Source organism: Dama dama, chromosome 4 (assembly GCF_033118175.1).
Source record: "Dama dama isolate Ldn47 chromosome 4, ASM3311817v1, whole genome shotgun sequence".
Lineage (NCBI taxonomy): Eukaryota > Metazoa > Chordata > Mammalia > Artiodactyla > Cervidae > Dama > Dama dama.
Window position 1 is genome coordinate 31551456 of NC_083684.1, and position 15035 is coordinate 31566490.

The window sequence follows — 15035 nt, forward strand, 5'->3', positions numbered from 1 at the left end:
TGAAACAGGAAGAAATAGAAGGTCCTAACAGACCCATCACAAGCAAGGAAATCGAAACTGTAATCAGAAATCTTCCAGCAAACAAAAGCCCAGGACCAGATGGCTTCACAGCTGAATTCTACCAAAAATTTAGAGAAGAGCTAACACCTATCTTACTCAAACTCTTCCAGAAAATTGCAGAAGGTAAACTTCCAAACTCATTCTATGAGGCCACCATCACCCTAATTCCAAAACCAGACAAAGATGCCACAAAAAAAGAAAACTACAGGCCAATATCACTGATGAACATAGATGCAAAAATCCTTAACAAAATTCTAGCAAACAGAATCCAACAGCATATTAAAAAAATCATACACCATGATCAAGTGGGCTTTATACCAGGAATGCAAGGATTCTTTAATATCTGCAAATCAATCAATGTAATACACCACATTAACAAATTGAAAGATAAAAACCATATGATTATCTCAATAGATGCAGAGAAAGCCTTTGACAAAATTCAACACCCATTTATGATTAAAACTCTCCAGAAAGCAGGAATAGAAGGAACATACCTCAACATAATAAAAGCTATATATGACAAACCCACAGCAAGCATTACCCTCAATGGTGAAAAATTGAAAGCATTTCCCCTGAAATCAGGAACAAGACAAGGGTGCCCACTCTCACCACTACTATTCAACATAGTTTTGGAAGTTTTGGCCACAGCAGTCAGGGCAGAAAAAGAAGTAAAAGGAATCCAGATAGGAAAAGAAGAAGTGAAACTCTCACTGTTTGCAGATGACATGATCCTCTACATAGAAAACCCTAAAGACCCTACCAGAAAATCACTAGAGCTAATCAACAAATATAGTAAAGTTTCAGGATATAAAATTAACACACAGAAATCCCTTGCATTCCTATACACTAACAATGAGAAAACAGAAAGAGAAATTAAGGAAACAATACCATTCACCATTGCAACAAAAAGAATAAAATACTTAGGAGTATATCTACCTAAAGAAACAAAAGACCTATACATAGAAAACTATAAAACACTGATGAAAGAAATCAAAGAGCACACAAACAGATGGAGAAACATACCGTGTTCATGGATTTGGAAGAATCAATATTGTCAAAATGGCTATTCTACCCAAAGCAGTCTATAAATTCAATGCAATCCCTATCAAGCTACCAACGGTATTTTTCACAGAACTAGAACAAATAATTTCACAATTTGTATGGAAATACAAAAAACCTCAAATAGCCAAAGTAATCTTGGGAAAGAAGAATGGAACTGGAGGAATCAACCTGCCTGACTTCATACTCTACTACAAAGCCACAGTCATCAAGACAGTATGGTACTGGCACAAAGACAGAAATACAGATCAATGGAACAGAATGGAAAGCCCAGAAATAAATCCACGGACCTATGGACACCTTATCTTTGACAAAGGAGGCAAGGATATACAATGGAAAAAAGACAACCTCTTTAACAAGTGGTGCTGGGAAAACTGGTCAACCACTTGTAAAAGAATGAAACTAGAACACTTTCTAACACCATACACAAAGATAAACTCAAAATGGATTAAAGATCTAAATGTAAGAACAGAAACTATAAAACTCCTAGAGGAGAACATAGGCAAAACACTCTCCGACATGAATCACAGCAGGATCCTCTATGACCCACCTCCCAGAATATTGGAAATAAAAGCAAAAATAAACAAATGGGACCTAATGAAACTTAAAAGCTTTTGCACAACAAAGGAAACTATAAGCAAGGTGAAAAGACAGCCCTCAGATTGGGAGAAAATAATAGCAAATGAAGCAACAGACAAAGGATTAATCTCAAAAATATACAAGCAACTCCTGCAGCTCAATTCCAGAAAAATAAATGACCCAATCAAAAAATGGGCCAAAGAACTAAACAGACATTTCTCCAAAGAAGACATACAGATGGCTAACAAACACATGAAAAGATGCTCAACATCACTCATTATCAGAGAAATGCAAATCAAAACCACAGTGAGGTACCATTACACGCCAGTGAGGATGGCTGCTATCCAAAAGTCTACAAGCAATAAATGCTGGAGAGGGTGTGGAGAAAAGGGAACCCTCTTACACTGTTGGTGGGAATGCAAACTAGTACAGCCGCTATGGAAAACAGTGTGGAGATTTCTTAAAAAACTGGAAATAGAACTGCCATATGACCCAGCAATCCCACTTCTGGGCATACACACTGAGGAAACCAGAACTGAAAGAGACACGTGCACCCCAATGTTCATCGCAGCACTGTTTATAATAGCCAGGACATGGAAGCAACCTAGATGCCCATCAGCAGAAGAATGGAAAAGGAAGCTGTGGTACATATACACCATGGAATATTACTCAGCTGTTAAAAAGAATTCATTTGAATCATTTCTAATGAGATGGATGAAACTGGAGCCCATTATACAGAGTGAAGTAAGCCAGAAAGATAAAGAACATTACAGCATACTAACACATATATATGGATTTAGAAAGATGGTAACGATAACCCTATATGCAAAACAGAAAAAGAGACACAGATGTACAGAACAGACTTTTGGACTCTGTGGGAGAAGGCGAGGGTGGGATGTTTAGAGAGAACAGCATCGAAACATATATATTATCTATAGTGAAACAGATCACCAGCCCAGGTTGGATGCATGAGACAAGTGCTCGGGCCTGGTGCACTGGGAAGACCCAGAGGAATCGGGTGGAGAGGGAGGTGGGAGGGGGGATTGGGATGGGGAATACATGTAACTCCATGGCTGATTCATGTCAATGTATGACAAAACCCACTACAATATTATAAAGTAATTAGCCTCCAACTAATAAAAATAAATGAAAAAAAAAATGATGACTTGGGACCAAGGGCTAATGTGATTTTTGTGGTTAGAATTAGATCCAGCCTCCTAAAAGCCTCAACCCACACCATGGACCACTGTCACCGAGGGGCTGACGGAGGATGCTCTTTAGCATCTGCTGCCCAGAAAACCTCAATCCCCCATCCTCTATCCAAAGGGGCAAGTCTCAGCCTCTGAGGTGGGTAAGGAGATGGGGCCCAGTTGGTTTGGAGACAGCAGCCTGGGAGAAGGAATCAGCCAGCAAACATGTTGTCACAGCAGTTCCCAAGGGCCGAGTGCCAGGCATGGAGCCAAGCACTTGGCACACACAATGTCCCACCAAATCCTCACCCAAATGACCCTAAGAGCCCAGCTGCGATCGATCCCATTTGAGCTTAGTAATCAGAGGCTCAGAGAGGTCAGATGGCCTGGCCAAGGTCACATAGCATGTACCAGGTGAATCTGGATAGAAGATGGGCATATCTGACCCCAGTGCCAAGTCCTTCATACTCTACTGCTGCTCTCTGAGTGTCTGCACAGCCCCAGGTGATGTGGATGAGTGAGGTGAGTGTCTGGAGGATTAAAGCACCCAACTCATTTTCTTTCTCTTCATTGTATACATATTTCCACTGTGAGGGGCCTAAGTTGTCAGACTCTATCCTGCCCAGGAAGAAACAGATTTTCTTAATGAAAAGGGCATATTATGACTTTCACAGGGCTTGGCACATCAGCCTTCATGGGCCCCTTCCTTCATAAATATGTTTTTAAAATTATATTTTGTGGACTTCCCTGGTGGTTCAGTGGCTGAGACTCTGTACTTCCAATGCGGGGGGGCCAGGTTCAAACCCTTGTCAGGGAGCAAGATCCCATGTGCTGTAACTAAGACCTCCTGCAGTCAAATAAATATTTAAAATTCTATTTTGTGACTGCATTCATATGAAGATTAACATGTTAATACTATATTTAAAATATTCTCTTCCATCTTAAAGTTCATTTGTTGGGTCTGCTTTTGTTTTTTGTTTTGGGGGGGAGCAGTGCTTTCTTTCTTTTTTTTTTTTTTCATTTATTTTTATTAGTTGGGTCTACTTTTGAAAGAAATTAAAATGTTCTTTGCATGCTAAGTCACTTCAGTCGTATCTGCACTTCCTGACCCTATGGACTGTAGCCCGCCAGGCTCCCCTGTCCTTGGGATTCTCCAGGCAAGAATACTGGAGTGGGTTGGTACGCCCTCCTCCAGGGGATCTTTCCGCCTCAAGGATCAAAGCTGTATCTCTTACATCTCCTGCACTGGCAGGCGGGCTCTTTACCACTAGCACCACTTGGGAATCCCATGTTCTTGGAGGGCTTCTGAAAGTATTACAGAAACCATGCCCTCAAGCCTAACAGAGAAGGCCCTGCCCAGAATGGGGGGTTTGGCTGGTGCTGCAAGAAGCTGACTTGACTCTCCTTCCCTGAAACAGATGCAGTGGCCTCCTCGTTTCTCAGAGCACGGAGGCCGAGGAAATGAACTTCCCACAGTCCCAGTCGGAGACTTCCTGGGGTCTTGCTCATTCTAGAATCAGGTATGGAAAGTAAGTCCCTGGGAAGCCTCCATTTGCTTATCTATCAAATGGGTAGGACTTGTTCAGCCTCTACCATACAGCCTGGCCTTTTTTTTTTTTTTTTGCCACACTGCTTGGGATGTGGGCTCTTAGTTCCCTGACCAGGGATCAGACCCATAACCCTGCATTGGAAGCACAGAGTCCTAACCACTGGATTGCCAGAGAAGTCCCAGCCTGGCTTTTTTGAGTGAGGTTAGAAGTGCCAGTGAGAAGCTAAGAGAAAAGTCAAAAACCCTCCCCCTGTCCAGAGTCATCTGGATTCTCCATCTCTAAACATAGGTAAGTTGAACCGTTTCTTGTCTGCAGTACCAGATGTCTGCTTAGGAGCCCAGCCTGACCTGGGACACAATCCCAGCTCTGCACTCGCTGCCATGGCACCCTGGATGTGTGGGTTGCTATCTCTGGGCCTCAGTTCTCTCATCTGTTAAATGGGATTAGCAGTAGGAGCCGTGGCACAGCATGTGGCAGGGAACATAAGTGCTCATCAAATGACAGCTATTATTAAGACTGTTCCTGTCGTAGTTATTATTAATCCCAGAGGAGGCGGCGAACTATGAATCACCTACAGAGATGGAAGAACATCTTACACAAACATCTCCAGCTATGGAGACACCATAACAGGCCCTACGGTGGCCCTGTCAGCCTCACCAGGAGCTGTTTGGGGAGCCATGTACCCAAAAACCTTATTGCCCCTGATTGGGAGTATTCCCACTGCCTGCGAAGGCCCCCTCCTGACCTGCCCAGAAGCAGCAGGCCATGAACTTCTGGAAAGCTCCCAAATTCCTAGGATTTGCAAGCAGAGGCTCAGACAGACTGGCTGAGGCGGGGAACGCAGAGGTCCCAGCTCTCCGAGTTAAAGATGTGGGAAGTAGCAGCTACAGCCTCTGGCAAGAGTTTACCAGTCCACTGCTCCTCCCTGAAGTCACAAAGCAGGCCGTGTCCCCAGCTTAAGGACCTCACTGTAGACTCTTCGCCCAGCATCCCTCAACCCCAAAAGAATGAAGGAGGGGAGCCCTTAGGGAGAATCAGGCACCTACTTGGGTCTTGCTGTCTTTGCCAACAGGAACGCCCATGATGCAGGAGCTCAGCTGGGGGCAATGACATTCATCCCAAGCCCCGGGTCAGTGCGTGCCAGTGGAGAATTGGGGAGCCCCGGCCCAGCCCCGAGTCTGCAATGCAAACTCCAGAGCCAGTGTGACCTGAATGGTGGATGAGCCTCCAATCCTTCCTGCTTCTAATCAGATTGAGGGGATGTGCAGGGACCTCTGTAGAAACGCCCCCAGGGAGACCAGGTGGGGACCAAAAGGCTGTGGTTGCTAGGAAAAGCCGAGCTGTTACCAGCAGAGATCAGGTCGCTAGGCGACCATCTGCCCGTTACCAGGGCCTGTGCGTCATCAGTAACCCCTGTGTCTCCACAGAGCTGGCAAGAGCATCCTTCCCCAGGCGGCAACAGCCCAGCCGCCTGTCCCACGCCTGACACCCTCTGACATTGTGCCTGGGATCAGCCACTCTGTCATCACAAGACCCTTGTCCTTACTTGGGCCCTAAGCCCCAAAGGTCCCTGAGTTTGAAGTTCTGGGCAAATATGTGTGTGATCAGGTACGTGCCTGGCAGTGTTTGCAGGTAACTGTATGCGTGTGCTTGTGTATAGTGTGGATCCACACAGGTGAGTGCACCTGTGCCTATGTTACTTGTGCATGTCTGCAGGCTGTGTGTGGGTGTAAGTGCCCTGACAACACGTAAGTGTGCACATAACCCAGCATGTCTGTGTCTGTGTGTGTATGCACAGTGCAGATATGTGTGGAGAGCCCATGTGTATTAGGCAGAGAACATATGTGTAGTTGGTACGTGTGCCTGGGTGCATTGGCTCCCTGGCCTTCAAGTGATGTTTTAGTTTAAGAGCCATGGCATATAAAGGGATGTGTAGGCCTGTGTGTTGGGATGAGGATTTGATGGCAGAACAGCTCAGAGCTCTGCACTATACCCAGAGGCAAGTGGAAAGAAGAGAGCAGATAGGGCTGTACTAGTGAAGACCCAGGCAGCACCTAAGGTCTTCACTTAGGGAGGGGCACTCACCAGATAGTGAGAGCATCCTGGCTCTGGGGGGGGGGGGGGCCTAGAGGGAAGAATTAGGACCAGGTTACAGAAGCCAAAAGGAAGCACTCTTAATTTTGGCAGAAGAAATAATTTCCTAAGTCAGAGGTATGTGTGGATGGAATGGATAGCCTTTGAGAGGTTGTGAGCTCCCCATTATTGGAGGCAAGCAAGTAGTTATGTGGCCTCCTGCTAAGGACAGAAAGATTATATGTGAACTGGGCAAGCGTGGACTCAAAGCAGATGAGACTAAGCAGGCTTCTAGCTCCCAAATCCTATGTGGTCTCATGATTTAACTGTTTCCTGACTGAGACTAAAAGTGACCCTTAGTTGAGATGAAAAGGTTGGTGGTTTTTGATGGACCACATACTCCACACCTACTGCATCTGTTCTTAGCCGGCCCTCTGACCACTCAGCAGGGGCTATTATCCCCACTGCCAGACCTCCCATTTTACAGATGTAGAGGCAGAAGATCTATGTCCACCTGCTGCTACCCAGGTCACTCTGGTGAGAGAAGCAAAGCTTGGGTTCCTAACACTCGCAGTGCTATCTTGCCTTAGGCCATGGCCAAAGGGACAGGGAGGTAGGCTGTGGGCCAAGGGGTACCACAGAGGGCAAAACGACAGGGACAGGGAATAATGCCAGGGGGGTGAATCAAGGGGAAAGACTAAATCACCTGGTCTGATCAAGGGGAGAGATTAAATCACCCAGCCACCTTGATGCTCCTCCTGCTTCAATCTCTGCACAATGCAGCTGCCAGCCTGCGTCACTCCCCTGCTCACAATCCTTCCATGGCTCCCTGTTGCTCCCAGGAAGTCAAGTTCAAGGCCTTCACAATCCGGCACCTCTGAAGGATCATCTCCCCCCACTTCAAGTTACACTGTCACTCTTCCTGGGCCACACAGGCTGCTCGTGAGGCCGCAGTTCACTTCCACCTCCTTGAAACACTTTCCAACTGGGCCTCCAGGTCCCACACTCTTCTCATCTCCCTCTCCTCCTCCTTGGTCCTTTCTGGTTCCTCCTGAACTCCAATCTGGCCTTTGGGTCTTTCCTTCATCCATACTCACTCCCCGGGCACCTCCTCTAGCCCCACTTTCAATTCCATCTACAGGACCAGACACCTGCCTTTACATCTCCAGTCCAGCCTCTTAACCCCGAACCCCACTCAGGCATCCAGCCATCTGCGCATCACCTCCATGCACATCCATCTCTCCAACTGCCCTTCTGTCTGGCTCACATGGTTCAGGATCCTCTCCCCAAAACCCCCTTCTTGTGGAGGTGCATTCTACATTTGTTTGCACATATAGGGGTGGGTGGGGTGGGGGTGGTTGTTGAGTGTTGGATATTGTGAATCCCAAGGTCATTAGGAGCCCAGTGGAGGTCTCCCAGCAGTCCCCTAGCCCCTCTGATCAGTGCTCAGTGGTACAGAACACAGCACAGAACAAAGGGAAGCGCTCCTGTGAGAGGCACTCCCGTGGGATGCAGAAAGCATTCCCACCCCAAAAGCCACGGCAGCGCTTCCCTGGGTCATCCCTAAGCCAGGCGCACTAGTGTCTTACTCCTGCTCCTCCTCTTCGTCTTCCTCCTCCTCTCCGCCTTCCACCTCCTCTTTCTCTCTGCCTTCTTCTTCCTCTTTCTCTCCACCTTCTTCTTCCTCTTTCTCTCCACCTTCTTCTTCCTCTTTCTCTCTGCCTTCCTCCTTCTCTTTTTCTTCGCCTTCTTCCTCCTCTTTCTCTCTGCCTTCCTCTTCTTCCTCCTCTCTGTCTTCCTTCTCTTCCTCCTCCTCTTCTTTTTCCTCTTGAATCCGAGGCAGCTCCCTGAGTTGAGGTCAGAGGCAAGAGGTGAGGTCACTTTTAGCTGCACCCCAAGTCCACTTCCTACCCCAGTTCTCAGTAGGATGTCCTATAACCCCAAGACTGCACATGGGGAGCCCTGGCCTCTCTCTAGCAATGAAGGCTCTCTCCCTGCATGAGAGGCCTGTCCTGGCCCCCAACCGCCCTGGTGCCGACCTTAGGTCACCCCTCATCCTCCCTGGTCCTCAGTTTCCCCATCTTTGCAATATAGGTCATGGACCTGTGGACCTGAGGCCTCCTGACTTGAGCGGCTAAGACTCCATAGGGACTGAATTGAGAAGCTTCTGTCCTTGCAGAGGGTGACCTGGCCATTACTACCATGGTTACACACTCCCTTCCTCGATGACCCTGCAACTCCCTTCTGGAAATGTATCCTGCAGATATACACACATGCACATTCAGGGACATGTAACAAGAGTGCCTGTGGCAGATTATTTAAAATAATAAAAACGGCCATTAATAGTGGACAAGGTAAGTACAGTATGGCAGATCCATACAATGAAATTCTATGTAGTTGTTGAAAAAAATGAGTATGATCTCCATGTACTCAATGTGGAAATATCTCAAGGTACAATGTTGAACGAATGTAATAAGGTCGATGGATGTGATATGCTATCTTTTGTGCAAAAAATGAAGGGAATCCACGATCACATATGCTCAGATAGGCCCTGGAAAGTTACAGAAGAACCTTGGCAGCTGTTGTGCCCAGGCGGAGAAAGATGTGTATCTGGTGGGAGGGAGAGGGAGGAGAAGGTAGGCTTGGTCCCTGCTCTCTGCCCTTTTGTACCTTGGGGATTCTGTACCATATGCCTGTTATCTTCCCAGACAATCTTTTTTTCAGGGCCTTCTCTGGCTCCCACCTGGGCATCTGCTCCACCACCTCGCCCTTCTCTTCATCAGCTGGAGCTGCCTCTGAGATCCGCGAGCCGGTGCTGATGCTGCCCTCCTGGTGTTCATCCTCCTCCCAGTGAGAATCAACCTCTTCTAGGATGAGATCCGACTCCTCTTGCTCTCCAGGGAGGATGCTGACTACAGGGGACACAGGGTATGGGGGAGAGTGGGCCTGGGCCTCTGAGTTCCAGGGACCACACAGGGAGCCTTGCTCATCACCAGTCACGCGCCAGTTCTCAGCCAAGCAGTGGAAACAGCATGCTATCACCGGGACTATTGACAACCAGGCCAGTGCTAAAGTGGTGGGCTAAAGCCCATGATAATTCACCCTGTCTCCTTCCATTACCTCCCCCTCTCTTTTTCCTTTTGAGACAAAGCTTCTCTGGCGGCTCGGATGGTAAAGAATCTGCCTGCAATGCAGGAGACCCAGGTTCGATCCTTGGGTCAGAAGATCTCACCTGGAGAAGGGAAGGGCAACCCACTCCAGTATTCTTGCCTGGAGAATCTCATGGAATGAGGAACCTGGCGGGCTACAGTCCATGGGGTCACAAAGAGTGGGACACAATCAAGCAACTGACACTCACTTTTCAATTACAGTTAGTTTTTGTTTCTCAGCAGGGCCTCCCTCTTGGAGGTCTGTACAGAAACGATGCTTCCAAACACAGCGTCGCAGGTGACCCATGAGACCCATGCTCAAAGTCCACCTGCTGTATCCAGGTGCAATGGCCTGGAATGCCCCAAGGGTTACAGAGAGAGCTTGTTCACCACCTGTTCTCCAGATGCCACCCCCACTGACAGCATACATTGTGCCCATAATCTCAGAACCTGCCTCTGGGAGTCTAGAAAGACTTTCTCTTGGCCTGGAGGCTCCACCTCCAAGGGAACTTGACTTTCTCATGGAAGTGGTCTCACTTTCAACATTTCTCTGTGGACTCTGGTCCCTGGCAAAGAAAGTGGGGCTGTGAGCGTGGCAGAAGAGGGTGCAGGGGAGGTTCATCGGGAGCTTGAGCCCACCCCCAGATAGGAGAAAGATTACCTGGTAGCAGGTGGTTCCCAAAAGCTCCAGGGATCTTGGTGGGCCTGAAGCCAGGTGTGAATTACTAATGGTGACTTTAAGTAGAAGCTGGCCTCAAGTCTTCTCCTTTGACTCTGGGAGTTATTGTTCATAGTGTAGAATAATAACAATAGTGCCAGCTACACTTATTGAGCATTTACCATAGTAAATATGCCAGGCCCTGTACTAAGTGACTTACACGGATTAACTCAATTAACCCTCACATCAACCTTTTGAAGTGGGAATAACTATTATCCCCATTTTATTTTTCCTCTTTTATGTTTTATTCCCCATTTTACAGATGAGCAAACTGAGATGCAGGTTAAGGCTTTCTTTCAGGGTGTTTCCCTCATGCCAGGCTCAGAGGCATTCTGCCTTCCAAGAGTTCTCCCTCCCCACGCCTGCCTCCTGTCTTCCAGGTATGGATGTTATCCTGCCTCACAGAGGAGGCGCCCGCGTGCCCTCTAAGGAAGCATCCCACCACATCGTGGGATACAGTCCTATCTCCCCTATCCCTCTAAGCACCCTGGATTTTGACCAGGGAAGATCCTCCAACTGTGGCCCTGAATCCAGTGGTGGGACATACAGGTCACAGGGGCTTGCTGTTCTATGCTGTCACCTAGCCTTGGTGTGGGGTCTTCGTCCGGACCACCCCTTGGGGGTGCAAGTTCCTGCTTGACACCCAGCGGCCACCCAGGGGCCAGAATATCCCCTGACCTGTGAGCTCATGAGCCTTCACAGCAACCCTGCAGGGTAAGAACAGTCCTCTCCCGATGTTATAGACCAGAGAGGCTGAGTGACCTGTCCAAGGCCACACAGGATGCCAGAGGCAGTGCCAGGTCCCCTGACTCATCTCCTAGGTGCTATCCTAGGTGACAAGCGTGCCCCAGAAGCACCTCCCCGGCACTGGCAGCCACTCCATGACAGGCAGTGGATGCCATCCTTGCTCACATCCTTGCTTTCCCTCTCGCTAACCCTTTCTTTTTAGGTACTAATTAGTGAGTTGGCATTTTATAAGCATTTCCTCCTTTCATCTCTGTGCCAGGCCTGTCCCCATTTTATAGCCAAAGAAGAGGATGGTGCCTGAGATCACCAGTCAGAAAGGGCAGGCAGGGGGAACCGATCCTGGGGCGGGGCCCTCCTGTCCCTGGAGCTATTTATGGGACCCTCTCTGCAGGTATCTGACTCTCAGCTCTTCCAGTTTTTCCAGGGTCCATCCAGGCGCCCAGGTCACAGATGCGGCCATGAGGCATTATGGATGCTCAAACTAACATGGAAACTGCTGCTCCATCCGGGGCTTAAACTTTGGAGTGCCTCAGGGCACACCCCTTCCTGCGCAGTATCCTCCCAGCCTAGGGCGGTCTTCAGGGCAGCCAAATGGGGTTCTAACTCCAGTAGCAGCAGGTCGATAGCCCCATACAGGGAGGGAGCTGCTGCTTCTAGGACCAGCCAACAGGGAGCCAGGGGCACGGACTCTAGGCCAAGGCCTCTTCCCAGTCCCTGGTTTGCTGGCAAAGCCCTGGCCTGGCCTTAAAACCCCCATCCTCCCTGGCAGGCCTGGGTCACGACACCCGCTCCCTCTGTCTCTCACTGGCCCAGACCCGCATCTTCTAGCCCCTGAAGCACTAACTCCTCACTAACTGGGTATTTCTCAAAGTGTGGTCCTTCTCCACTATACCATCATCAGAATCATCTGAGCAAGTGGGTGCTTCTTGAAAGTGAAGATTATCAGGCTCCCACACTCTTTAAATTAGAAGGTCTGGGGGTGGGACAATCTTCATAGCCACCCCCAGATGTAACCTGAAGTTCAAGAACCCCTGCTTCAGTGGCCTTCTCTGCCCCTGATGTGTGCTTAGCCTCAGAGTCATCTCTGCGAAGTCACCGCCGTGCTCAACCACCTGCAACGGCTCCCCGTCGCCTAGAGCCTGGTCCCCTGACATCAGGCCTGACTTTTCCAGTTTTACCTTCTGCATCAAGGGCTCTGGGCTCCAGATTAGCTGAAGTGCCCAGCCCTTTCCCGGTACACTCTCACCGCCAAGCACATGTTCACCCTGTTCCCTCTACCAGCTTGCCCTCCCCTCGCTGCCAGTCTGAGACCTCAGGGGTCTCAAAACTCAAAGGCCTGTGTAGCTGGGGAGATGAGAGTGGAGGGTACCACCTGCTCTCAGGTAGCAGCTGCCACTCACACGGTCCCCAACACATAGCATGGGACCATGACAGCCCGATCTTCCTAGCTGTCAAGAGAAGCCAGGTTTTTCTATGCCAAGTCACCTGATTTTTCAATGTTGACAACTAATGCCAATGTTTAAAATCCTCCTTGTCCCAAACAAAGACATCTTGTGGGGCAGCTGGGACCCAGGGCAACTGGCTCAGGACCCCTGGCTGACTCCTTCCGACAACCCCAATATGCGGGCCATATTAATTCACCCACGTCTCAAACCTAAGTACTCCCTTTAGCCTTGCCCGGAGCAGTAACATCATGCAATCACAGGTTTGATGTACTACCATATGCTTTTTAATGTCAGTTAAAGCATGTGATGTCATCCACTAGTGGTCCCCAAATTTTGGAGGGGGAGAACATGGCCAAGCCTAAGGAGATCCTCTTCTGGGAAAAACTGTGTCCCATGGGGGCACTGTGTCAGGCACCGTCTTGAGAACTGTGTGGGTGTCCTTTCAAAGCCATGCCCGTAGGCATCCCTGCAGCCTTCTGGTGGGAGGTCCTCCCGCTGTCCAGCCTAAACCCTACAGGCTGCCAGGCTGGCCTTCCCTTTGCTTTGGTGGAAAAGGGCAGCCTTAGTCTCTGAGAGGCAGTTCTGGGACTGGCTCCCCATCACCCTGCCTGGGATTGGGGTGGGGGGGGAGCAGTAGGGGGTTCAAGGAGAGTGGGGAGTTCAATGGCCACCTCATTCCCCTCCCCAGCAGGTCTTCTCTTCAGGGCACCCTTCTTTCCTTCCATCCATCTGTCCATGTGTCCATCTGCGCTCTCCCAGGCTCCCTTCCCTTTTGTTTCAGAGGCTTCCAGCTGCCACCACCCCTGAAACAAAGGAGAAGACAGAAGAGTGGGTGGCGGGGTGGACAGGCAGAGGGAGTGAATGAGCGAAAGGATGGAGGGGGAACTGGGGGACCGGGCAGGGGAGGGGTCGCCCTTATCTGAACAGTGTTCGCCCCAAGAAACTATATCCTAGTCCTAACCCCTGTTACCTGTGAGTGGAACCTTATTTGGAAATGAGTTTTTGCAGGTGTCACTAGTTAAAGATCTCAGGGTGAAGTGATGCTCGATTTAGAATGGGAGGGACCTAAACCCAATGACACCTCCTTATGGAAGACATGAGAGGGAGGTTTGGCGGACACAGAAAAGGCAGCGCTTGGAGGGCAGCTAGACGCCAAGGGGCATCAAGGATGGCCAGCAGTCACTGGAGCCAGGAGAGAGGTGCGGCACAGTGCCCACCTCAGCGTCCCAGGGCCGATCCTACCAACACTTCGATTTTAGACTTCCAGCCTCCTGAACTGAGAGAGAATACATTTCTGCCGTTTGAGGGTATCCATTTCTGGCCTTTGTTATGGCGGCCCCAGGAAATTGACACACCCTGGTTTCATTCATGACCCACATGCTCCAGGCACACAGTGAGGTCCTGCCTGCAGCTGGCTTTCAGAGGAGCAGGGAGCGGGTTCGGGGTGGGCGGGGGTGGGGGGGGTCCATCCTCAGATCTCTCAGTGGCCCCTGGGGGTGGAGGGGGTGGGTCTCTGTTCCAGGGAAGGCTTCCGGTCCTCTAACCTTGGCCGGGCTGAGCAGCTGATGCTGGGCCCAAGGGATTCTAGTCACTGCTCCATGACAACTGCTCTGTGACCTTGGGCACATCTCTGCCCTTCTGCCCACCCCAATAGCCGTGGGCGGCCCTGCTCTGCACCCTTTAGGGTGGCCGTGAGCTCGAGACTGAGTGAAGCCTGCTCTGAGCCTCCCCTTCACGACACCACCACGATTATACAAACCCCATCGCCTCCCATGCCTGAGCGCCACAGTCAGCCAGTCTGTGCCCGCCGCCCTGTGTCGGAGTGAGCCTGTGTGCTAAGTCGCTTCAGTCGTGTCCAACTCTGTGTGACCCCACGGACGGTAGCCCGCCAGCTCCTCTGTCCATGGGATCCTCCAGGCAAGAACACTGGAGTGGGTCATAAAGGCCACCATCGTGGGGCTGGGGCAGGCAGCTCTGGGGCACCCAGGGCCCACATTCCGAGGGCCTGTGTCCAGGGTCAAAGAGGGCGACTGCCCTGGGCCTGAACTCTGCTCCGCTCACCTCCAACTCTCATCACAGGCCTGACACAGAGCAGCCCTCTGTGAACATTTATGAACGAATGAATGGAAGAATGAATGGATGTGTGGGTGCCCCATATGACACATGCCTTTCCAGAGGCCATGACATGAAGGAAGAGCAGATTTTGGATCTCAGCCCTCCCCTCCTGGCCCCAGTCCTCCTACAGGGCTGAGATAAAAAGCAATACATACTCCCTCCCAGCTCAAGGTGTCCAGTACACCCAGAGAAAGCCCATCTCTCTCCTTTCACCCCATAACCAGGGACTCTGCTGAGCCAAACCCACTAGCCCAGGGGACCATGGGACACTCTCCCTAGGGCTTCGTCGCAGGAAGGGAGGCTCATCTGACTTGATCTCAGAATTATTTTTTCTGGATAGAAGCTGGCAG

General features: G+C 50.0%; 1 protein-coding gene across 1 annotated transcript in view; it reads right to left on the minus strand.

Annotated features, from left to right (window-relative positions):
• The window catches only part of CNGB1 (cyclic nucleotide gated channel subunit beta 1), a 74752-nt gene that overhangs the window by 51434 nt on the left and 8283 nt on the right, over positions 1 to 15035 (minus strand). The window contains exons 13-14 of the mRNA XM_061134652.1: positions 9255 to 9423; positions 8101 to 8358 (exon numbers count right to left, since the gene is read on the minus strand). Coding sequence (XP_060990635.1) covers positions 8101 to 8358; positions 9255 to 9423 — 427 coding nt within the window. The remainder of the gene's footprint in view (positions 1 to 8100; positions 8359 to 9254; positions 9424 to 15035) is intronic.